Raw genomic sequence first — 24,591 nt, 5'->3', positions numbered from 1 at the left:
CTAGAGGCTGTGTCTGGAGTACTGACAAAAAGTGCTCCAGCTTCCTGGCACCAGCACCGGGGGTGGGAACAAGGGAGTGGGACGGCAATGAGAGGGAGCCAAGTGTCGGGGAGCGACTCTTTCACCCAGCGTGCACTCACCCTGCAGACTCTTTGGTGTCTCCCTTCTCCCGTTGACAGAGCCCCGTTCCGGGGCTCCTGCCCCAGCCTGGCCTCTGGCTCCCAGCTCTGAACTCTTCCTCTGATCTTCAGCCCTTTCCTCCCCTGGCCCTCCCTCCTGTGGGCGACCTAGGGCCCACAGGAAGCCGCCCCGGGCCCTCGGGACCCATGACTGGGTCTGCTGACAAGTGTGTCCGTTTCAGATGTAGACGAGTGTGCAGTCACAGACTGGTGTCTGGGAGGGCACTGTGTCAACACCGAGGGCTCCTTCAACTGTCTGTGTGAGACTGGCTTCCAGCCCTCCCCAGACAGCGGGGAGTGTGTGGGTAAGGGTTCCCAGTGGGGTGGACGGGGCTCTGCCCCACATCTTCCCACCCCCAGCCCGGCCTGGTGCTCAGCTCCCTGGGACTAGGAACTGCAGCTTCCGGAATCAGGGCCCTTGCCACACATTAATCACCCAGTGGATAATGCGTTTATTGAGCCTCTGCTGACTCAGGGACTGTGCAAGGATGATAAAATGAAGACAATAATAATCCTTGCTAGCAGCCACACTATCTAGTTTTCAAAGCCAAACTGATTCAATAGACATTTATTAAACACCTGCTGGGTTCGATGTCTTTTTCTAGGACAAATAGACAGTTACAGGCAATCTTGAAATTGAGTAAGGGAGACAGATATGAAGACGACTCTCTGTAATACACTTTGGTGAAGGTTTTATATAGACAAGTATAAACTACTCTGCTTTTGGGAAAAGGGGATGGGGAAAAGGAGGCTAAGAGCTCAGTGTTTTCCTAAATAGCATAGAGCTCGCTTTTCCACATTTGTCCCTGCTGGGTCAGGGGAAATGAGCCTGAACTTGATGTTTTGGGGTTGAGATGCTCACCGTAGTTTGGAACTAGATCAAGGACCCCAGAGGTTGTGGGGGTGTGACCTTGTAATGCCAGAGAGGTGGGGCCAGAGCGGTGACCTGGCCACTTCTGTCCCCTCTCATGGCTCTGGGGACAGATATCGACGAATGTGAGAACGACGGAGGAGACCCGGTGTGTGGGGCCTGGAGGTGTGAGAATAGCCCTGGCTCCTACCGCTGTGTCCTGGGCTGCCAGCCCGGCTTCCACATGGCCCCAACTGGAGACTGCATCGGTGAGGAGGGAGGGGGGCTCACCAGGGGGAGGACTGGAGCCACCTACCTTTCATGCATCCAGCTAGAAACTGTTTTGTCCTGAGGACATTACTTTCGCAGCTGTTAGAAAGTTTGTATTTTCTCATATAGCAGGGCTCGTGCAAAAACTGAAGAGGAATGTTAGAGTTTTCTTGTGCTGTGTTTAGAAGTTGCTTTTCACAGATCTTGGTGCTACTAGACCACATAAATAAGTATTCCCAGGGAATAAGGAGAGTGATTGAGAGCGCACCCCACACGCTGGTCTCCACTGTCCCACAGACATAGACGAGTGTGCCAACGACACCGTGTGTGGGAGCCACGGCTTCTGCGACAACACGGAGGGCTCCTTCCACTGCCTCTGTGACCAGGGCTTCGAGACCTCTTCCTCCAACTGGGACTGCGTTGGTGAGGAGCCTGAGGGTGGCTGGGCTCTGGGCCCTTGGTCCTGTTTCCACCGACCCTGGCCGTCCTGGGTAGAGGTCCTGGGGCCCTCCTCCTGAAGTGGTCACGGTCTCTCGGCTCCATAATGGGTCTTCACAGAGTGGGCAAGGAGGGGCGGTTTCAGCTCTCCCCTACGGGGGGCACCTGGGCCAAGTTGGTAGGGGAAGCATGGCCACAATCTACCAGCGAGGGAGCAGGCACATTAATGAAGGCACCACCCTTCTCTAGAGACCTCAGGGTCACAACTGGTGCATTCATTCAGAGAACGTGCAGAGGGGGAGCCCTTCCTCTTTGTCCCTTTAGTGACCCTTGTCTGCCACCCTCACTCTCTCTCTTCCCATGCCCTCTGTTCCTCTGTTCCTCCTTCCTGCTAACTCATGCCCACTTCTGCTTCCCCCCACACACACACCCAGCCTCTTTCTTTTGAGGGGATGAGTATCTGCCCACCCCCCCGGGCTGGAGGCAGGGGCAGAGGGCATGGGCTGCCTCCTTCCCACGCACAAGCCTGTCCTCATGCCCGACAGATGTGAACGAGTGTGAGCTCATGCTGGCTGTGTGTGGGGCAGCGCTCTGCGAGAATGTGGAGGGCTCCTTCCTGTGCCTCTGTGCCAGCGACCTGGAAGAGTACGACGCTCAGGAGGGGCGCTGCCGCCCGCGGGTGGCTGGAGGTGAACGTGCTCCACACTACCCAACCATTACACACAGCCACTCTATGGCTTGCTCTTCCACTGCCCCAGCTCCTGAGGGGCAGCCTGGGCTAGGACTGGCATGGTGTGTGCAGGGGTGCAGCCTGGGAGTGGAGTGTGGGGAGGCAAGGAGTCGGAGAGTGCAGCAAGATAAGAGGGGGTTCTGCCCCAGGCCCAGAAACATCCAGGAGGCTGCAGGGCTGTGAGGGGCCCTATAGGAGGCTCAGGATGCTCTGAGGCCACTTACAGTGGCCCTAGAGATCTTGGATTGACCCTTGGAGGGACCCTCAGTCCAACCCCAGGAAATCCTCTGGAAGCAGAGCTAAGCTGGACTCTCCTCTTTCCACTCCACCCCAGACCTGCTGGGTACAGCCTCTCTTCCCAGGTGGGCTAGGACTCGGCTGGCCTCCTCTGACTTGGGGGAAAGAAAGCAGGACCTAGAACGGGGAGGGTGGGAGGGGATGGGGTAAGTGTGAAGCAGAGGAACAGGCAGAGGGCACCCCACTGTGGTGGCGGAAGGCAGGCGGTATGCTGGAAAGAACAGGGGCTTTGGCAGCCGAGGAACTGAGGTCAGCTCCCTGCTATGCCACTTAATAGCTGGTGGTTGTGGCAAGTCACCCGATTTGCCTGTGTGTACAAGGGAGCTGATGAGGATAATGCGCACCACACGGAGCCAAGTGAGATGGTACAGGTAGAGGCATTTGGTGCACTGGGAAGTGGTATGTAAATGGTATGTTTGCAAAGGCTAGGGCATCCCCAAGGGCCATGAACAGACAGTAACAAGGAGCATTTGTCACACACAGGCCAGAGTGTCCCCGAGGCCCCGCCTGGGGACCACCTCTCAGGCCCCCTCCGCATGGAATGCTACGCTGGGCCCAGAGGCCAGCCGCCCTGTGCCAGCCTCCTGGGCCGGAACACCACGAAGGCCGAGTGCTGCTGCACCCAGGGTGCCAGCTGGGGAGACGCCTGTGAGCCCTGCCCAGCCCGGGACTCAGGTAAAGCCCCCAACGGTCCTAAATCCTCTCGGGGTTGGCTTTGCAGGAGGACCCTGAGAGAAGGGGGCAGAGCCCTCGTCTCTCTGAGCTTGGATGCCTCCCCACAGTCGAATTCAGCGAGATCTGCCCTAGTGGTAAAGGCTACGTCCCTGTGGAAGGAGCCTGGATGTTTGGACAGACCACATATACAGGTAACCTCCCTACACATGCTGCCCCCCTGAGCTCCACTCCCCTGAAATGGTCCCGCCCAGCCCTCTGGGAAGTCCTGGGGAAGCTCTGCATGCAGCCAGAGACTCCCTGGGGCTGAGGGCCTCCAGAGCTTTGGCTGGAAGTTCTGGCCAGAGCTCCCCTGGGAATGTTCATAGAACCCCACCTTGGTTTTTCTGCTCCCCCGGGGCTGAGCCCCCCGGAAACAAACTACAATGCCTTGACTACTGCATCTCAGGGCACAGGGCGAGAGCAGGGGTGCTGCTGTGCAGAGGCTGGAGGCAGCTGCTTCTTGTCTCCCTGGGCCCACTGACAGAGCCAGCAGTTCTGGGGGCCTGTACTCAAAGTGGCTAGTTCAGGTCTGAGCACCCTAACCCAAAGCTGCAGAAGGAAATAATAGAAAATGAAGTAGCTTTCCTGAAGTGCTTGCTCTGTACCCAGCACTATCTTAGGCATCTTGCATGTGTTAATCTTCTAACCCTCATCATAACTGTAAGACTACATTTTTTAGGTAGAAAACTGAGGCAAGGAGAACGTAAGCGAGTTGCCCAGAGTCACCCAACTGGCAGTTGTCAGGGCCGGGATTCCAACCCAGCAAATCTGGCTTTGGAGTCCTGAGTCTCAGGTCCTGCCTCACGCTGCTTCTGGCCTTCCCACAGATGCTGACGAGTGCACGATGTTCGGGCCTGGTCTCTGCCAGAACGGCCGCTGCCTCAACACGGTTCCTGGCTACATCTGCCTGTGCAATCCTGGCTACCACTACGATGCCACCGGCAGGAAGTGTGAGGGTGAGGACACACTCCAGCCCTCCCCACCCCGGGCCCACAGCTGAGGGCTCACCCAGCCCTGCCAGCCTGGCCCTTTCTTGCTGGGAGTTGTCCTTCCAGGGACAGAGGCCAGCTGCAGCAGGCAGGTCTGAGGTGAGGGGAGCGTGGGGACCTGTTGGAAAAGTGGCCCAGAGAGGGGCCTCCCAGGCTTGGCTGGGGCAGGGGAGGGGGAAGCAGGTGCTACCTCTTCATTATCAGCTACAAGCACACCCTGCCCATGAAGAGGTCCATGGGCTGCCCCACACACCCCTCCCCTCTTCCTGCCACCACAGATCACGACGAGTGCCAGGACATGGCCTGTGAGAATGGCGAGTGTGTGAACACGGAAGGCTCCTTCCACTGCTTCTGCAGCCCACCCCTCACCCTGGACCTCAGCCAGCAGCGCTGCGTGAACAGCACCGGTGGCATGGGTCAGTGTGCCTGGGATGGCGGGGGCGGGCAGGCGGACCTGGGCTGGGGGGCTCATGTGTGTCTGTGTCTCTGCCACCAGAGGACCTGCCTGACCACGACATCCACATGGACATCTGCTGGAAAAAAGTCACCAATTACGTGTGCAGCCAACCCCTGCATGGGCACCGAACCACCTACACAGAGTGCTGCTGCCAGGACGGCGAGGCCTGGAGCCAGCAGTGTGCTCTGTGTCCCCCCAGGAGCTCCGGTGTGGGGGCCTGTGCCTGCGGGTGGGAGGGGGTGGTACCTCTGAGCGGGGCTGGGCCTCAGTGTAGAGAATGTGCTCACCTTGGAAGAGGGGACTTAGAGAGGAGTAGGGCGGCCAGAGCTGTGACCCTGCCTGCGGTCCCTGTTGTTGGGGACAAAGTAGGGCAGGCGGTGGGGTGAGGTGGGGAGAACAGCACTGCTGGGAACTCCCAGAGGGCAGCAGTCCCAGCCCGCACCCTGTCCCCGGGGGAGTGAACCAGGGGATAGCACATCAGGCTTGTCACCAGGAGCTGGCCCAGCTTCCTCTCTCCCTGCTCCCTGACAGAGGTCTATGCTCAGCTGTGCAACGTGGCTCGGATTGAAGCAGAGCGGGAGGCCGGGGTCCACTTCCGGCCAGGCTACGAGTATGGCCCCGGGCCCGACGACCTGCAGTACAGTCTCTATGGCCCAGATGGGGCCCCCTTCTACAACTACCTGGGCCCTGAGGATGCAGTCCCTGAGCAGCCCTTCCCCAACACAGCCAGCCACCCAGGGGACCATGCCCCAGGCCCTGAGTCTCCCCTGCAGCCCTCAGAACTCCAGCCCCACTATGTGGCCAGCCACCCAGGTGTGTGTTGCTGCAAAAATGGGGGCGAGGCGGGCACCAGGTCGCTTCACTTCCATCTCCCCCACCTGCTAGTCCCATCTCCCCCACCTGCTAGGGTGAGGACGGGGTGGGGGGGAAAGACGCACCAAGTCCCCTCCCCAGGTCACTCAAGGGAAGGGACAGCTCTAAATGCCCACATCACACCCTCACAACTCCCTGCTAGACTAGCACTGGGGACGTGGAGGTTCGGGACACCACCATCCCGACCCCCAGAGCGTCCCTGTGGGAGCGGGTGGAGAGTGAGAGACAGCGGTGGAGAAAGCAGGCCCACTCGGGCCGCCGGGTCAGCGCCCTCATCGCCTGGGGTGTGTGGAACAACCTACTCTGCGGTTCTGGCTGGTGACCCGAAATGTTAATCGTTACAGGCCCGCTGTGGTGACTTGCTTTGTCAGGGGCAATGACCCCAGCACTCAGGACTCGGATTCCAATGGGGAAGTGGGGCCTGGCACCTGTGCCACATGCCCGCCACAGGCACAGCCACCCACTCAGACTGATGCGGACTGACTGCCCCGAGATTGGCCAGGGGTGGGGGCTCCTTCAGGGCTGGGGAGTGGCTTAGAGGGAGGAGAGGGTTGGGCAGGCCTGGTAGTTTTGCTCTGTGTTGAGTGAGGGTAAATCCACTCTTGCTGCCAATGTCCTCCCAGCAAAAACAAAAACAAAAAAAAAGTAAAGTGTTTAACCAAATGCCCTCCCACCAACCACAGCAAAACCAGAACTGTATAGACACCCACTGCTTAGGGGGCCCGGCCTTATGAAAGCAGTGAATCCCAGCCCTTTTGGAGGCCTCATTTAAAGCTCTCACTTAAAGGTCTACCTTACCTAAAATGACTTAATTTTTTAAAGAGTATTGCTTTTTGGTTCATCATCTTCTTGTGAGTTTGATGACCCTCCCTGGCCCCACCCTAGGAACTGAACAGGGCCAACCCTTCGCAGTGCAGGGTGAAGGTCCAGGCCTTGGGGACGGCCCCAGCTTCCTTCTCTCCCTGACTTCCTCCCACCAGAACATCAGGCCGGCTTCGAGGGGCTTCAGGCAGAGGAGTGCGGGGTCCTGAACGGCTGTGAGAATGGCCGCTGTGTGCGTGTGCGGGAGGGCTACACCTGTGACTGCTTTGATGGCTTCCAGCTGGACATGGCCCAGATGGCCTGCGTGGGTGAGTTTCAGATCAGAGTGGCAGCGCCCGGGAGCACTCTGGCCCTGATGGCTCTGTGTGGAGGAGCCAGCTGGCCAATGGCTCACTTCAGAGACGTACGACCAAATTTAGGGTCACTGGGAAACCCACAGTGGCCCCATAGTGAGGCTGCCCAGTGCTGGGTCGGGGTCGGGGGGTGAGAAAGCTCCAAAGGAAGGTCGGCTGCTGTGCTAAGCCTTTCCATGGAGGCGCCTAGACAGAAAAAAGGCAGGAACGAGAGTATGGTCACTGTCCTGGGCATACTACGTATGGGCTCGCTACCACCTGCTTCGTGTCCTGGAGCTGCTCTGTTTGGGGCGGTGACTTCAGCCTCTGGCTGCCATACCTAGGATTCCACTGCAGGGCTGGGACCAGTGACCAGAGGGCCAGAAGCAACAGACCCAAGGCCCTCGGGCTCCCACCAGATCTCTCCTGCTTTCCTTCCTCGTAGATGTGAATGAGTGCAATGACTTGAACGGGCCTGCTGCACTCTGTGCCCATGGTCACTGCGAGAACACGGAGGGCTCCTACCGCTGCCACTGCCCCCCAGGTTTTGTGGCCGAGGCAGGGCCGCCACGCTGCACTGCCAAGGAGTAGCAGTGAGGGGTCAGTGTGGGCAGCTACCTGGAAATGGGCTCCGGCGGGGCCCTGGAGGATGCTTCCCTGGCTGGGAAGACACCACGAAGACATCCGGCAGGAGGCCCTGTGGCCCCTCTCCCAGCCAGCCTTGCCTGCTTTTCATCTGTCCCAGTTTAGGCCTCTGGCTGTGAGCTTGTCACTGCCTCCATGCTGCCATGCCCTTGCTTGGCCCAAACACCACCAAATGCTTTAATGCTTCAGCCACTGGCCGTGAGGCCCGGTCCGCCATCAGCCCTGGCCTTGCTATGGGATGCTTACCAAAGGACGGCCCTCGTTCCCCCTCCAGCTGTGCACACATGCAAGGTCCTTCGCCCTCACACTGCAGACACCCTTTTCCAGCCATGACTCACATGTCATCCTGATGATTCCAAAACCAGGGCACAGCCTACATCTGCCCTGGAACGGTCCTTCAGAAGCTAGGGAGCAGGAAAGGAATGGAGGAAGTCTGGGGAGTGACTTTGATGGGAGTGACAACGCCTCCTCCTAAAGCCATCACTGCCACTCAGCCAATCTGGTCTGGACTGGATTTTGCCACATCATCCTATAGCCACTTCTGTGGCCCCAGGGAGTGGCGGAGGTCCCCTCATCTCGGAGGAGCAAGAATAAAACTGGATTGCTGAGTGTGAAGGGGAGCAAGGAGCCCGAGAAGCAAGAGGGCAACATTAACAATAGGGGAAATCAATTTTTAAAAAGTGGGGAGCGAGGGCTTTACACAAGTCTATAGAAAATATTCAGAACCTTCCAGTACAGAAACACCCCAAATATCCCCAGCAGTAGCTCCTGTGCACAGGGCTGCCACAGACATGGCACCCATCTCCCAAGACCGGAACTAGGTACATACTGCTGCTTACAGGAAATAAATTTCTCCTGGGCTCTCCTTTTGTGGACACCAGTTTGATGTGCTAACAATAAAGAGGTCTATTTTCTAGCTTGTGAAATCCAGTGGAGTCTTGTTTGGGGGGAAGCCAGATTTCTTACATTGTCTGTGCTCTCTACTCAGAAGCCTCTGCCCTCCGGCCCTTCGTGAAGTGGCTGGCTGGCATTCCTCTGAGTTTACCAGTACAGACCATCTCCAACCTGGGCGAGCTGGGAACTTAGACCCACAGTAGAATAAAGAAATGTAGATCTGGGCTATTCTGGTTTTGTTCCACATTAAACCCAATTTCTTCGCCACGTTGGCTAAGTACTAGAGCGGAGGCTGTGCCCACTCCTTGCCAGCTCTGCCGACAGCCTGTGATTGGGTTCCCCCAGAAAAAGGGTCTTTACTCTTCTAAGTCAAGGAAAGCTCCGTGTACTCCTCTGATGAACAGCAATGCAAATGAACAAAGGAATGCTTCACTGAACCTGCAGTCCTTCCTGCTGCTCCGATCGCCAGCCTCACACAGGAGCTTCCTGCACGGCTGCTCTGTGCTAGGCAGTACTAAGTGCTACACAGATCTCACTTAGTCGTCCAGCAATCCCATTTACCACTGTTATTCCCAACTTAGAGGTGAGGAAATGGAGACACACGAAGCTTCAATAATTTGTTCTATGTCACTGTACTAGCTGTTTTCAGCAGACAAAAATAGACAGTTCTTAAACATATGAAAACATTCTGACCTTCAAAATAAGAGAAACGAACGTTAAACCACACTGAGACACTTTAATTGTCGGTTGGCGAGCATCTGTAGAAAAGAGGCACTCACAAACGTAGTCGACAGAAGTCTTCCGAAGAGGATATGAAAATGTCTTTCAAAATCACTCTTTGAATCAGTAACTATACTTCTAGGAATTTAATCTTCGGCTATGTCCTCCCCAAATGTGAAATTACATATGTAAGGGTTTATTTATTTATTATACCATTATTTGTAATAGCAAAACATTACAATTAATTGCTACAGAGCCCTAAATAGAAAAATAAAAAGTGGCTCTAAATGCCTTCCCAACATAATTAAGGGGAAAAGGAGGGCTGTACAAAAAAGTGTAACGCATGCTGCTATTTGTCTAAAGAAAGGGGAAAGAGAATTGGATACCCACTAACTCCACCTTACACCCATTTTAGAGAACGTCTTACCATTCCTCAATACACTGTTAGCACCGCACGTTCTTTCCATTTGTAATTGGTTTGAGAAAGAGGGGGAGAAACATCAGTTTGTTGTTCCACTTATTTGTGCACTCCCTGGTTACTTCTTATACGTGCCCTGACCTGGGATCCAACCAGCAACCAGATGATGCTCTGACCCACTGAGCCACCCGGCCAGCGCTGGCACTGCGCTTTATTCAATGCTGCTCCACTGCCCCTCCCCCAACCCTCACCTTGTTTGCCCTTCCAGAAATATTTCATGCACATACACATAATTCCGTGTATTAAAAACACAAACAGCATACTATGCATGCTGTTCTACCCTTTGTTTTTGCTTCATACTTGCACGTAAGAGCTGACTTACTCTATTTTATAAATGCATACTCTTCCATTGGATGGGTAAATCATAATTTATTTAATCAGTTCCCTACTGGTGGACATTTCCAGTTTCCTATCTTTTGCTGGTAAAAATAATGCTATAATGAATATTCTCATGCAAACGTTGTTATCTATGGGATTATACCTGTAGGCTAAATTCTTAGAAACAATGGTGATTTGTGGGGAGGATGACAGGGTGGATGGGTACAGGATTGGGACACTTGTTCACTGTATCCCCTTTGGTGCCTCTTGGAATTTTGTATATGTATTATCTACTAAAAAAAATAAAATATTTTTAAATACACCTGCTGGCTATGGACTACTTAAATGTTCCTTCCTTCCTTTATATATGTACCTGTCTATATTTTCAATTAAAACCAGATGATCATCCTTTCAAAACTTCTTAAAGCAAACTTCCCTTAAGCAGTCCTGTGGTATTTCTGTGGGAAAATGTCAGATAAGGGATTTTTAAAAAGAAATCATAGGCCTACCAGGGTGGCTCAGTTGGTTAGCACATCGTCCCGTACACCGAAAAGGCTGCAGGTTCAGTTCCAAGTCAGGGCACATGCTTAGGCTGTGGGCTTGATCTTGGGTCAGGGAGCATACAGAAAGCAACCGATCGATGTTTGTTTCTCTAAAATCAATAAAACATATCTTCTTGGTGAGGATACTTTTTAAAAGCAATCATAAATATCAAGCCTAGATCCCTAGAAAAAGAGTAGTTTCCTGCCTTTGAAACAAACATACAAAAACATAACAATGTTGCAGTGGATAGTGCAAGCTTTATGACGTCAGCTCACGGCCACAGTTTAAGGGAGAGCTACCCGTGACCATCAGTGCTGCTCCCTTCTCTCTACACGATGTTCCTGCCAAATAGCAACCCTCTGCTTGGGTGCTGCATGACGAATGGCCAAAAGAATTGGGCTCAATTCTCAGAACAAAGAGAAAAAAAGAAGAGTATCTTCTTGGACACCTACTTTAGTCCTTCCTAATCTTATTTCTGAATCTGTTTTCCCCTAATCATGAAATAAGGGAAGGGTGGGTGGGACACCTATAGTTTACATACCACTAGTCACTATCACCACATAACTAAGCATTATTCCACAGCAAGGTAAGATCTGAATGGTGACCTAGAGGCTCCCTCTTTGGAGCCAACAACATAAAGCTATTCACAACATAAAGCAGATCCAGGGCTTTCCCGCCTTCGGTTCCTGCACTATGTTTTGCTAAAGGGGGGTGGCGCATGCTGCCCCAGGTACTTACTAGTTTGCCTATACAGTTAAATAAAATCAATTCTGCAACAAATAGGCCTTGATAACCTCCCCTTAGAAGTAAAAGGCAGCCAAAAAAAAAAAAAAAAACCCAACCCAACCCCTCCCACCCCCCCCCAAAAACCCTTCCAATTGATACTGGAAGAGTATAAAGTTTTTCTAAATGAATTTGCTCAGTGAGCAACTTTCGCGAAGACGTCTGCTTTTATGGCCTGCCAGGAAGAAGGCACCTGGTCAGAAAGTGCCTGCGGAAGATCCTAACCCTGTTGCATGTCACTCACTGTTCATTCCAAGCAAACTGCCTACCGTCACCTCGATGGTACCATTTGTTCCTAAAATTTCTGTATCAACCATTTACAGGGGAGACTTTTTAAGTAAAACTGATTTGAGAAAGAGGAAGGGAAAGAGAAACATCGATTTGTTGTTCCACTTATTTATGCATTCATCGGTTGATTCTTGTACATGCCCGGGGATCGACTGGGGATCGAACCTGCAACCCTGGCATACTAGGATGACGCTCTAACCAACTGAACTGTCCAGCCAGGGCAGTGGAAGAGTTCTTGTTACTTCAAGTGTCCCCATAAAGCTTTCTGTATGAAATAAGGTGACTTCTCCCAAACCTACTCTTTCCATACACAAAATCCCATTTTTCCCATTAACAATAATTACATGTAGGCATTCCAAGGGAGCCTGGTACTGCCTAATTTATCACTACAATTCAATGGTTTATTTAGCTACTAAAGCTATCATGCTCTGCTCACGGAGTTTTTAAATCACCATCAATAAATAGCCCACAAAGATATTCTGGAAGAATATTTCTAATACTTAAAATGTAGCAAAATGTCTTTTTGAGGATGAAGGGATTTAGCGTGAGCTGACAATCTTCTTAGGCCCCGTGAGTGGCAACGCTTTTCAGCGTCTCAGTGAGGCTGCACACAGAGGCTTTCACGGTGTACTGGTTTCTGCCTCCATCCGTGAAGATCTGCTAAGAAATCTGCTCAGGTTTCTGAGTGTCCCCTTCTTTCCTCTTTGTACACATTGCATACACAAGACCGGCTTGTTTTCTCTAAGTTCTAGACCTTTCCATGTTAAAAATGTAAGCATCTATGCGTCTCTCTTGGATTATTTGTCTCTCGATTCTGTATTTCCATTTTTAATGGTAAATTATTTAACAACTTAATTCTAATCTAATCTAGAAGGGTTTCCATCCAGTCCAGAAACGCAAGTTTTTGCTGTAATGAACTGTTAGGCCTGCAAGGAAAAGGTGGGTTTCACTGATAATTCTTCCAGAATCAACTTGAGGTGGTTTCCCCAACATTAGCGTTCGTACATCATTCATCAGGGTGGTGGTGTCTGTCTGTCAGCTGTCTGTCCATGCATTTCTGACTCCCCCAGCAGCCACCCACACACAACTATTTCTAGCTCTATAACCTTTTTAAATGACAAACCCAAACAAGTACTTTAAAATTCACTGGAATTTGTGGCTTGAAACACTTTTCCTTCAGTGAACCTAAAGTTGCCAGGTTTAAACAAATAAAAATACAGGGTGCCCAGTTAAATTTTAATTTCAGATGAACAGCAAATAATTTTTTGGATAAGTTATGTCTCATGCAATATTTGGGACACACTTATACTAAAAATTACCTGTTGTTCATTTGAAATTCAAACTTAACTGGGCATCCTGCATTTTATCTAGTTATCCAACCTAAAAGAAAATCCCTATGTATCTACTATCTAGTCCAACTAAGAGATAAGTTCCTGCTTTGTACTAGACCGGAGATGTTTTACACCGTAAGTTAAGCAACATATCCTTGAAAGATTTGGTCACTAAGTGATCGCATAATCTTGAAAAGTCTGTGGGAGTATGGAGGTCATTTTTCAAGTGACTCAGGTATCAGTCGGGGTTAGGCCTGTTTTCTGAGTGGTCTTTTGGTTTTTTTGGTTTTAGTAGATTCCTGAGTATAAGGAAATATATCTGCCTAACAAATGGGAAGTGAAGCATGAGCTGCAGAGTAAATAAGGATAAGTCAACCAGCAAATTCAGGAGGAGTGAGATGAAAATGAGGACATTTCGTTTGCCTTTCTCATCCCCTCTGGCCTAGTAATGAATGTTCAAGATACCTAATCTGTGACTCTGACCCAAAACACAAGTTAATAAGGACTTTCTTTAAAATGAAGCTTTTATACATAGCTACACAAGCAGCTCTAAAGGACAGAGAAGTAACTAAAGTTTTGGAACCTTGGAGGCTTCTACAAATTATACTGGGTTTCAACTAGTTATTAAATCTTAGGTAACAGCAACTACAGCCTTAGCTTTAAAATTGTGCAGGAGAAATGAAGTCAAGAGTAAAAGTTTCACATTCTGAAAATAACAGAAACGCTCCTGGATCGTGGGAAATAAACTTAAGAGAGGAACATGATTGGAAGAAAACCACTAAAATTCTACCAGTCCCAGGTTCCTCAGATTGGTACCAGTGGTGGCAACCTCTGGGTCACCTGTCAATCTAATCAAAGTTTGACAGAGAAGGATGACCCACAGGAGCAGCCTTTCTGCGCTTGAGGGTTGTTCAACACTTGAAATGAGCTTCGGATCAGTTCTTGGCTGAAGTCCACCTGGGCCCCTTTCACGAAGGCCAAGCTATCAGAGTCAACCACCACTCGCGCCCCACCCTGTTCAAATACCCTGAAAAAAAAAAAAAAAAAAGGAGGAAAGCATTAATGAACATCATAAACACCAAAAACAGGACAGCCTCTGAGCCCTGATGTGAGAGGTGCACATCCTCAGTTTTCTGAAATAGAGGAAGTATTCCTAGTACCTCCAAAATGTGCTGATTTTGAGGCAAAAGATTCGATTGAATAAGTACTGGAAAATGTTTAGAGATTTAGGCCTGGAATCTAGTCCAGCCTAACTCTATCAACTACCCTATGGACCCTGCATCTGACCTTAGCCCTAACCCTAATCATAACCCAGGCAGGCCGATCTTCCTCCTATAACTCAGTTATTTTGAATCGAGACAACAAAGCTTAACTGTATCCCCACTGTGTAAGAAGGGGGACGGTAAGCATCTTTAGCAAACCTTTTAAATTTGGAATAAAAGTGCGCCTTAAACTGGAGACACTTTTATCCCTCCCGCACCTTCTCTGAGGATCCACCCCTTCCTCCTTGCCTGTCGTCGGGGTTGATAACTGTATCCAGTGAAAATTTGTATTGGAATCCGGAGCATCCACCTCCCTCCACCTCCAGCCTGAGGAATTCTGACCCTTGGGTGATTTCCAGAAGCCTCTGAAATGCAGGAAGAGGGGATCAGGGATGCCAGGCACAGAGAGAAAGAAAGGTGGGCCAAGGGGAGGTCCCTGCACTTCCGGCCCTAGTCCGGGCACCACCACCCCTCTTACCTGGACGCAGCTCTCGGTGAGGTAAACCTGCCCTTCGCCAGCCTTGGGGCTGGAGGACGACGCTTCCCGAAGCGCCTGAGGTCCGGCGGAGGCCGCGAGGAGCCTGCCGCGCGCAAAGGAGGAGGATGAGCCCGCGAGCAGAGGGAAACCTGGCGACCCCCACCTACACTGCCTTACCAAACCTGACGACCTCCAACTGGACAGTGTCACGCTACACCCTCACCTCCCCCGCAGGCCTTGGTTTCCGATTAGTCCTGGAAGGCGCAAAACCTAATACACTCCCCAAGCACCCTTTTAGGCTTGGTACCTGCTATTCCACCAGGGCGTGACCGCTCTCAGTGCCGCCACCTTCAGGGATAAACCCCAGGAGACCGCCATCTTCCTCCACAAACCCCACCCCTCGCGTCTCCCCAATCTCCTTCTCCACCTGGGCCTCGGGAGGTGGAACCCACAGAGACCCCGCCTCCGAGCACGCTTATTGGGTGGCGCGAGAGGCGGAGGAATTTTTATTGGCTAGAAATGCTCCACTGCGAACCGAAAACTCACCAACAAAGCAAAGAACTAGAGAGAGAGGCGGGCTGAAATGTATCCAATCCCGCGGGGCTGCGAAGTGGGCGGAGACAGACCCAATCCTGGCTCGCGGGAGCCGGGGGCGGGATGTGGGCGGGTCTTGGCCTGGTCTGCTGACGCCCCACGGCCTGACAGAGCTCCTCCTCGACCCCGCCCCGGTAGGTTTATCTTGTGACTACGGCGGCCGCTTCTTCCTTCCTCGCGCTTGGAAGTTCCTTAGCAGCGATGCGCTTCTTGACCGCCGTGTTCGTGCTCCTGGCGCTCAGCGCCTTCGCCCTGGCAGAGCCGGTGCATTACTTGGACTGCGGTGAGCCACAGACCAGTCTGAGGTCCTCGCGCTCTTGGCGGGAGCCTCCGCCGGAACCTCGCGCTGAGACCCCGATCTAGGTTGGGCGGGTCCCCCCAGATTGGCTAGCCTCAATCTTGGGACCCCTCGCGGAGTGGGCTCGGGTAGGGGAGAAGGTGCCCGCCTCGAGGAAACTCGGCCGCTCACAACTTTGTTTCTGCCCTTGGAATGCGTGTCTGGGGTCTCTGGACATTCCTGGAGATGGATGGACCTTTTGCTGAAGTTTCCTAAAGTTTGTAGGACAGACAACCGAAGGTCCTTAGGCAGCGCGGGGGGTAGGAGTGAGGCGCAGAACTTTTATTTTTGTCTTGTATCTTGGATGACCTCTCCCTCCCCACTGTTTGCTTTTCTTTTTAATTTAGCTTTTGCTGATAACTCAAAAGCCAGTTCTCCTTTTCATCTTCCTATTAGCGTTTCCTTTGGGTTATGGAATTTTGTGATTTTTTTCCTGTCTATAAAACTCGTGTTTGTGGTCGCAGCTTGTAACACGTAACCCATTCTTGCCGCTGGAGTTGGAATCTATTGGGAAATACAAAGGAGTGGGATGAAGAAAGTGTGAGTTCGTTCAGTCAAGTCCACAGAACTGTTTCAGCCGAACTTTTATGAAGGGAAGAGGTATAATAATAAATGAAAAAGGCATGAAACTAACTTTATAAAATTTGTGAGCTGGAGGGAAACTTGGAGATGAGTCGTTGAATTCCGGGGATGTTAGGTAACTTACCCAAAGTCACACAGCAGAGCAGGAACCAGCGTAAGTTTGTTCCTTTATATCTGGTTCCCGAGTAATAGTGAGTGCTCAAAAATATTTGCTGAAAAAGTAAATGAGGGAATAAATCCTCTCTCCACTACGTCATCAAAATTTATGTTAAAACAAAAGCAGAGTTGTCGTCTAGAGCACAGATTGATTAAGGAATAAAGACTGCTGGCCTATTAGTACTTAGCAAATGCTATCCCACTGAACACGAAGACTGGCACTTGAAAGTCGCTATTATCACGCCAGGTTCCTGCCTTTACCTCCATTAAGTTTAGTGGCCAACATTTGGATGAAGACACTGTGCTAATTTGTTCAGCCCTCACAATCTGTTTTACAGATGAGGAAACAGGCACACAGAGTACCTTGCCAACGTTCTCACATCTGATAAAACTAGTGTGTGTTTTGAGGCACTTTGGGTTTCAGTGATGACATTAAAAACAAAAAAACAGAGGAAACTAAATCCAGGCATTTTTCTACTCAGTTGAAAAGAACAGGTGTACACTCATGGCAAGAACTTCCTGGAAGGGGGTGTCAGCAACAGATTTTCAATTTATTTTTGAATTGGGAAATACAATGTAAAAACTTCAGTGCCCACATCAAAAGTTTTATGAGTTCCCCTGTGTGCCCCCTTTTCCCTGGAGTGGCGTTTCCTCAAGTGAGAAATAGGGCCGAGCAAAGTGGTTTTGCAATTTTTTGCAGGCTAGGACTGAAGAGTTTGTTCTGTTGACACTGGAAGTCCAAGAATCTCTTGTCAGCCGAAAAACCGGATGAAGGACCTACGAGTACTACCCTTTACTCAGTTCCTTCTAGATCATGTGATCCAGCCTTGAAAGAAGCAGGTAGAAGATAGATATGGAAAGCTGTAGCATAAGCACTGATTTTCAGTAGGTTGTTGCTTAAAAAGTTCTGGATGGTTTTTTTCCCCCCCCCCCGTCCATGGCAGATAGTACAGAGTGGAACAGAGTGCTTAGACAAAGAATTCTTGAGTGTCTAGTTTGAGAACTTTGCCATGAAGGGGAGGCAAGCTGGGGATAAGGGACTGCAAGGTATTTATTTACAGACCTAGCAGTGTTGGTCAGGAAGGTGGAATGGTTCCACCCAAGAGCAGGCACAGGCTGAGAAAGCAGAGGACATCGCCTGAGTTTCTCAATTCATAGCCTACAGGCTGAAGCTCACTCACCTGGTGACTACAAAGCAGATCATGTGCTCTCAACCTGAGGTTTGCTCTTTGTCTTCACGAGTTCTACTTTTGAGACAGAGTCCCTTCTATCGGCTGGATCTGTGATGTCTCCCCACAAAGTATATTTGAGAGGGGAGGCTCACCTTGTGTGTCAAAAAGAAACCTGCTTACCCACCCAGGAGCAGCTATTCTAGATTAAGTTTATGGACTAAGTCCTGATACGAAGACCATAAGAGCAAACATTATACAGTAGCCCCCTTTATCCACGAGGAATATGTTCGAAGATCCCCAGTGGATTCCTGAAGCCGTGGATAGTACTGAGCCCTATGTATACTATGTTTTCTCCTGTACAGGAGGAGAAAAAACTACCTTTTCACATAAAGGAAGCACTTTATGGCTTCTCTTTGGCTGGTATCACTACTCTGGCTCTTTGGGGCCATTATTCAATGAAGTAAGAGTGACTTGAACACTAGCGCGGTACCACCCACACCGTCAGCTACTAAGTGCCTTGCTGGACAAAGGGTGAGTCACGTCCTCAGCAAGATGGAATGGGATGTATGAGATTTTATCACGCTATTACTCAAAATTTAAGGCTTATGAATTGTTAAAAAAAAAACCTTACAAATTATTTATTCCTAGGATTTTCCACTTAATCATTTTGGACCGCAGTTGACTGTAGGTAACTGAAACCATGGAAAGAGAACAGTGGGGAAGGAGGACTAGTATATAGCATTACTGTGCTCCAAACACTTATCTCAGAGCTCTATGTGTACTAGCTCACCTACTCTGTGAGGTAGGTACTCTTGTTATCCTCAGAGAGGCTGAGTACCTTGCGTTGAGGTTACACAGTCAGTAGTGGAGCCACTGAGATTTCAAACGCCGGCATCAGGTCCCAGAGTCTACCTCTCAGCAAAGATGGCCGAGTGGCAGAGCTTAAGCTTACCCAATCGCAGGCAGCGTTGACCACCGGTTGACTTGCGTTCTCTCCCTTCAGCTGTCCAGTGTCGGGGGCCTGGATAAGATGACGGGATTTTGAAAGATTTGTATTTAACCTATTTTGATCAAGCATTTATTGTGAACAAACAGCACTTTTGTTGTTTTTTAGACTGAAGTTTAAAAAAAAAACAAAAACACACACCCTGTCTCAAAGATACTTGTTTTGAAGAGCACAGGTTTCCAAAGTGGAAAGTACACATCTGAATGTTGCAGATGAGTGCTTAACATTGTTCTCCTTGGTGGGGGCATGCAAATCTTGGGAACCACTAATGTGGAGAGATACCAGGACAGGACTCACAGGTGGTGAGGAGGGCTGTGACTTGAACCTTTGCTTAGATGATGTGTGTGCTGCTTTAAAATCTGTGTGAGGATGGAAGGAGGGGTGGGGATGATTTTCCATGGTATAGCCCTCCCAGGTTGTAGAGTAGGGGAGCTCGCTATGTACACTTAATAATTTCCTTAATTCCCCTTTTCCCATCAAATATACACAGTGTCCTGGAGACCGCTGATGGTCAGAGGAGAAAGAGCTCAGCGCGATTGGGAGAGCAGCGCATCTTCCCATTAGGTAGGGACAGCCGAGGTGGTTTATTTTTTTCCTTTATTTCAACTCATTTTTCTTCTTCTGCAGGTTCCGGAGTTGGAGTTATAAAGGAAGTGAATGTGATCCCATGCCCCGTTCAGCCCTGCCATCTGCAGAAAGGACAGTCTTACACTGTCAATGTCACCTTCACCAGTAGTGAGTAAAAGTGGCTCTTACCTTCACATTCATCTTAAAGTATAACATCTGTCTCAAGTATTGTAATGAGCATGGGAGTGTGGGGGAGGGCAGTGGCAGTCAAGAATTCTGTGACCTCCCTCCAACCTGTGTAAGCCAGGATTAGCTATACCCTTAGACTCCCTCCTCATATGGGGCTCCCATATGCCTGTTTCCTGGAGTCCAGACTCCCTTTAAGCAAAGAGAGAGATTTCCATGTGTTCACAGGTGAGAGAAGACAGCTTGGCTTCTCTGTGTCCTATTTTGGACCATATTGCACAGTAGGCTTTTATGGGAATGTCAGCTCTGTTTAGCTACAGACTGCAGAGTATTATTAGTACAAAACCCAATTCTGTAGACTTTGGAACTCCTCCAAAATGTTATTTTAAGCAATATACCTTCTAGCTATTAAGTCTATGTTCTGCCTCAAAATACAAGAGCAGTTCATGCTTAGCCTCTGTGAGGTTAGGCAACTCACTGGAGACCCAAGAAGCAATCAGGAAATCTGAGAACTTTCTACAGTTTGAAGAAATATTATTGGAACTTGTTGCTTTCTGGTGCCACATTCATCACCTTTAGCTTCCCAAGAATCTAGACAAATGTAAAATCCTGATTTCTAGAAAGGGCATCGACCTTGAATCCTTCTCTTATTTTCTATCTGGTGGATCGAGACTAGATAGTCTAATGAGAAATCTCAGAGTTCCCGTCATCTTATCTCCTTCTTAAGCCTAAAGACAGCTCTGAGAACTAGAGCTGTTTTTTCTCCCGGGTGATACCCTGGCTTCTCTATTGTTCCAAACAACAAGAAAGTACCTTCTAACAAAAGTAATTGCCAACCCAGACAGAAAGAAACCGCCTATGGCTTCTTGGCCTTTTGGCTAAGGTCAAGTGTAATATCAGTTTAATATCTGACACATCCTCTATCTGAGGACAATATATTACATGGATTTTTGGAGCAGGGGGATGGGCTAGGAGCCCGCTCCATCCACTCCAGTCATTGACCCGGTGTTACAGTACCTCTGGGCATGGTGCACAAAAAAAGAAGTAGAGTTAGTGCTCTGGGTCTCCAGAATAACCTAACAGCTCATAACTCTGGTTGCCCTAATTTTGTTTTTAAGGCTTTATTTATTTACTTTTAGAGAGAGGGGAGGGAAGGGAAAACAAGAAGGAGAGAAACATCAATGTGCAAGAGAAACACACACTGATCTCTCGCACACCCCCAACCAGGGACCTGGCCCACAACCCAGGCATGTGCCCCAGCTGGGAATCGAACCATCAACCCCTTGGTTCACAGGCCAACACTCAAACCACTGAGCTACACCAGTCAGGGCATGGTTGTCCTAGTTTTATTATATTTTTTCTTCCTGCCCATCTTGTCATATGAAGGGTAGAGCTTGGCAAAAAATGTGCCAAGCTCTACCCTTCCCCAGGTTCTAAACAGTTACCTCTTTCTCTCCTGTTACAGGCTATGGTGTGTCTACGTTGGCTCCTGATTCCTTCTTTCCACATTACCTTCTGTTTCCTTCTTAATTTCTAGCGGAATCCTCTGTGCAGGATTATTTGAGAATTCAGAGACCAGTCTCCTAAAACTCTTTAAGATACACAGTACACTTCGACAGAAGCTGATGTAAATATTAAATAGAAAGTTTACTGCCAGAAAATCAATTACTTAGTTGAATGAGGTTATTTATCCAAGTAGCTCTGACTCTCCTGAGAAACTATGAAAGGCAGTGAAGTGGGGGTTAAGAGCAAAGAAAACAACCTGCACTGATCTCTCTCTTTTTTTTTTTTTTTCATAATTCAGTAATGTCTTTAACTTTGGGGGGCTGTGCTTGCTCCGCAGTGTTCACAGAGGTACAGGGCATGACTGCGAAGAGAAACAGACCCTAGGAAATAAGAAGTACAGACTTCGGGATTGGCTATCATAGCAGTGCTGTTGAGAATATATCTGAACTTTATATTTAGGGTTTGGAAATAGGCTGTTTCCTTCACTGTCTGGTTTTTTTTTTTTCCCCTCTCTTAGATACTCAGTCCCAAGGGAGCAAAGCCGTGGTGCATGGCATCGTGATGGGCGTCCCGATCGCCTTTGCCATTCCTGAGGCTGACGGCTGCAAGAGTGGCGTCAACTGCCCCATAGAAAAGAACAAGACCTACAGCTACATGGCTAAACTGCCAGTGAAGAGTGACTACCCCTCCGTAAGTGACATTGTTGAGGTCACTGGAGACCTTGTGACTAGATTAGGTATCTGAGGAAGGGAGGAGGGCAGGGAGAGAAGATTGGAGTGGGAGTCCTTCATTTCGGTGAAGGCAAGGAGCCTGAGGGAAAGGAGGTAAGTTAGGAAGCACAAGGTGTGGCAGCTATTTTTCAGTGTCTATAGCTTCATGGGTCACCATTTTTACATACAGTATTTCACTGGATTCTCAGGACCACCCTTTGCATAGGTGATACTCCTTTTTTACAGGTGATGAAATTTGAGCCTCTAAAATTATGCAATATGAACAGGGTCCACTCTGCTAAGAAATATCATAGCCTAGGCTGAGAGCTGGGTCTTTTGACTCCAAAACCTGTACAGTGCTCAAAGATTTTAGCTGGATGTCAAATAGTTCAAGATTTCAATTGTCATAAGAAAATCCTGCTTTCTCCAGTAATCTGTTAACAAGAGAGCAGCAGCTTGTTAGCTCGTAGCAGAGAGGTAGCTTTTTCCACTCTTCTTTCTCCCTCCACCCCCCTCTGACCCGTACCTTCACCTCTGACTCACCCTGCTACACCTACTTCTTTTTCTACCAAACACTGATAAGACAGAGCCTGCCTGCCAGGAAGGGGCCTGTAATAGAAATAGGGATCTTGAAAAGAACAGAGGAAGTAAAGGGATTACCTTTTTCACCCAAATAGAACCCCGCTGTTTATTTTCTAGAAATGGCACATGATTAAAGAACATTTTTTTAAAAGAGTCCCTAATGCAGGGGATCTGTTTTTAAGATACGTCAGAGACCCTAAAGGTCAGAGACAGGTTTATAGAGTAATTTGCAGGGTAGCCAGACACTCATGGGTGTTTCAGAGCCTCAGTTACTTACACAGAACGTCTAGTTAGGGCCTGATACATAGTAGGCACTTTCGATACAGTAGTAATTAAGTGAATTACATTTCATTTGAAAAACAGCTTAAACTATGCTAATCTAAGCACTAAGGAAAACAGTAGTTAAAGTGTACTTGGCTTGAAAAACCTACAGAACAAGGTTCGAGAAGCCTGGGTGTCACTGTCACTCAAGTGCTGTGTTGTAAAGAAACAGCTGAGCACGGAAGAGGTGTAATAACAAGTAAGCTGATGTCCACGTAAGGAAGTACTGGCAAAGTGTCAGTGATTTATTAAGAATTAGAAGGGAAAGCTCATAGTATATTAGAGATCCCTAATAAAGTATATTATCAAAAGACAGTTTAAGGAAGTTAACTGAAACTATCCGGTATTGTACAAAGGTGGTTGTTCCTGAAATTATTCATACAGCGGTAAACGTCTGTAGACATCCTTTGTGCTTTGATAGTTTCATTGCCAGCTTACAAGTAAGTTTCCTTATTCCTAACAACCTCTGCTCTTCGCGGTTACAGTTGGAAAAAGCTGGATCAGATTGCCACATAGAAGAGAAATTGTCTAAACGAAAAATTAGTTTTTCACGCAAGCCTTCATTTATGTACCATTGGCCTAAGATGGAAAAAGATGGCTCAGAAATTGTCTCTGATGACTTAGCTCAGCTATTATATGGTGCCGACACCGAAGCATAGCTGGAACTTGGCTCGCTCTCCTGGGTTTAAAGACGCAGGCCTGGCCACATCCTACGCAGCCTTCACCTCGGCAGGATGTGAGAAAAAAAGCACAAGGAACTAGGCAACCTGTTTCCTTCTGCATCCAGGATTCATGGTTAGATCCATTCTGGCTCGAGGTGAGGTCCTAGTTTTATTTTCCCAATTCTTTTCCTCTTGCTCCAGATAAAACTGGTGGTGAAGTGGGAACTTCGGGACGACAACGACCAGTGTTTCTTCTGCTGGGAAATCCCAGTTCAGCTTGAAAACTAGAGCGTTCGATGCCAGTGTCCATCTGGGGATGAGAGAGGGAGAAGAGGAAAAACCGAATCTACACGAAATCAGTGCCATAAGATGAAAGGAATTTCTAGGCTGTTGTCTTACGCCTCTCAACCTCCAACCGCAACCAAGACCCCATTTCCTGAGAGCTCAGAACTGCTGCCTTTGTAGTATTTTGTAAACAAGTTGAAGGAAAGGAGAGAGAGAGTCTGGAGGGGTTGGTTTAACTGTCTGCAGTGATTTTTGCTGTTGGAATAAGGAGGGTCCAGCCAGACAGGACCTGCTTAGGGACATGGGATAACCTGCCTTGGGGTCATTGGCCCTTGTAGGGGAGGAGAGGTTTTGAACCACGTTTCTCTAGATGGTCTGTCACATCTCCAAGTGCCTCACTGCGTTCATCGCATCTGGCCAGCAAGCCTGCTGACTCCTGACAGCACCTCCAGCTCTGCTGTTCCAACAGCAGAGACGTGCTCTGCAGTGGTACCCAGTGGTTCCATGGAGGGGGCGTGGTCTGCGACAGAGTCAACTCTGGGTGGCTGGTTCTCTGCAGTTAGGTCATGTCTCCTTTTCTGTCTTAAGTGGTTTTCATTAAATGCAGCACTTAATTTGCAGATGTTTGTTTGTTTGTTTAATATTAATTTGTGACTTCTTTATGCACCTGGAAAAGCCCCTTTGAATAAATAAAATCTTGGCAGTCTTCTGTGTTTGTGCGTAGGCCACCTGCTTTCTATGGAGTATGTCCCCCAGATCCGTGGAAGGTGGCTACGCGGCCCCATGGTCCCAGGGGGCGGTAAAGACACTACTCTCAGAAACTGCCTTTTCTCCCCTTCCTGCCCAGTTAGACTGTACCTATCTATTTGATACGAAATGACCTTGTTTTGCTTTATTTCACATAATCTTATACCACCGAGTGTGTTTGAAATAAGTAGTGAAAGCCAACACCACCTAGTTGAATACCCGAAAGGTCAAGGGAATGGAATTGAGGCAGGGGGCGGGGAGTAAGGTTACAAGTTGGCATGAAGCATAATAGACCTCTGGGAACCTTCTAACTGGAGGGAAACCTAGAAGCTTAAAAATGAAATGCAAAGTTGCAAGTAATGGCTAACTAAGTCTTAGAGTTTCCTGCTTTGGAGCACAAGTATAATCATGGGGCATACAGATTGCTGCCCACTTTCACCGAGTCACGGGGCTCACGGCCCTGTTCACACGTGCATCGGGCAACACG

The 24,591-nt window shown here is 49.3% G+C and overlaps 3 protein-coding genes and 1 pseudogene across 6 annotated transcripts in view; 3 read left to right on the top strand and 1 right to left on the bottom strand.

Annotated features, from left to right (window-relative positions):
- LTBP2 (latent transforming growth factor beta binding protein 2) overlaps nt 1–10,328 on the top strand; it is an 89,212-nt gene extending 78,884 nt beyond the window's left edge. The window contains exons 25-36 of one of the 3 annotated variants that reach the window (XM_024568352.4): nt 362–484; nt 1,164–1,298; nt 1,597–1,722; nt 2,283–2,426; nt 3,248–3,439; nt 3,547–3,630; nt 4,306–4,434; nt 4,746–4,883; nt 4,964–5,131; nt 5,456–5,737; nt 6,778–6,927; nt 7,397–10,328. In XM_024568352.4, the coding sequence (XP_024424120.4) occupies nt 362–484; nt 1,164–1,298; nt 1,597–1,722; nt 2,283–2,426; nt 3,248–3,439; nt 3,547–3,630; nt 4,306–4,434; nt 4,746–4,883; nt 4,964–5,131; nt 5,456–5,737; nt 6,778–6,927; nt 7,397–7,542 (1,817 nt within the window). In that variant the 3' untranslated portion in view covers nt 7,543–10,328. The remainder of the gene's footprint in view (nt 1–361; nt 485–1,163; nt 1,299–1,596; nt 1,723–2,282; nt 2,427–3,247; nt 3,440–3,546; nt 3,631–4,305; nt 4,435–4,745; nt 4,884–4,963; nt 5,132–5,455; nt 5,738–6,777; nt 6,928–7,396) is intronic. The other 2 variants (XM_053927751.2, XM_053927752.1) reach the window with 2 other exon arrangements.
- ISCA2 (iron-sulfur cluster assembly 2) lies at nt 9,207–15,118 on the bottom strand. Of its 2 annotated transcripts, XM_024567469.4 has the most exons (5): nt 14,999–15,118; nt 14,692–14,794; nt 14,463–14,578; nt 13,833–13,978; nt 9,207–10,658 (listed from the first exon to the last, which is right to left on the bottom strand). In XM_024567469.4, coding segments are annotated over exons 1-5 (438 nt in total). In that variant the 5' UTR covers nt 15,070–15,118; the 3' UTR covers nt 9,207–10,656. The 2 variants fall into 2 exon arrangements, with proteins under 2 accessions (XP_024423237.2, XP_024423236.2); XM_024567468.4 differs by lacking the exon at nt 9,207–10,658 and having other exon boundaries at nt 11,403–13,978.
- Nucleotides 15,119–15,410: 292 nt separating this feature from the next.
- NPC2 (NPC intracellular cholesterol transporter 2) lies at nt 15,411–23,977 on the top strand. The gene is made up of 4 exons (XM_024567799.3): nt 15,411–15,568; nt 19,166–19,273; nt 21,315–21,487; nt 23,274–23,977. Exons 1-4 carry the CDS (start codon nt 15,487–15,489, stop codon nt 23,358–23,360), a joined length of 450 nt encoding a protein of 149 aa, XP_024423567.1. The 5' UTR covers nt 15,411–15,486; the 3' UTR covers nt 23,361–23,977.
- Nucleotides 20,150–20,330, top strand: LOC112312142 (U2 spliceosomal RNA; annotated as a pseudogene).
- Nucleotides 23,978–24,591: the final 614 nt, after the last annotated feature.

This window comes from Desmodus rotundus, chromosome 7 (assembly GCF_022682495.2).
Source record: "Desmodus rotundus isolate HL8 chromosome 7, HLdesRot8A.1, whole genome shotgun sequence".
In the NCBI taxonomy this organism is placed as follows: domain Eukaryota; kingdom Metazoa; phylum Chordata; class Mammalia; order Chiroptera; family Phyllostomidae; genus Desmodus; species Desmodus rotundus.
The sequence above is the reverse complement of the archived record's forward strand: the minus strand, read 5'-3'. Positions and strand labels throughout refer to the sequence as shown.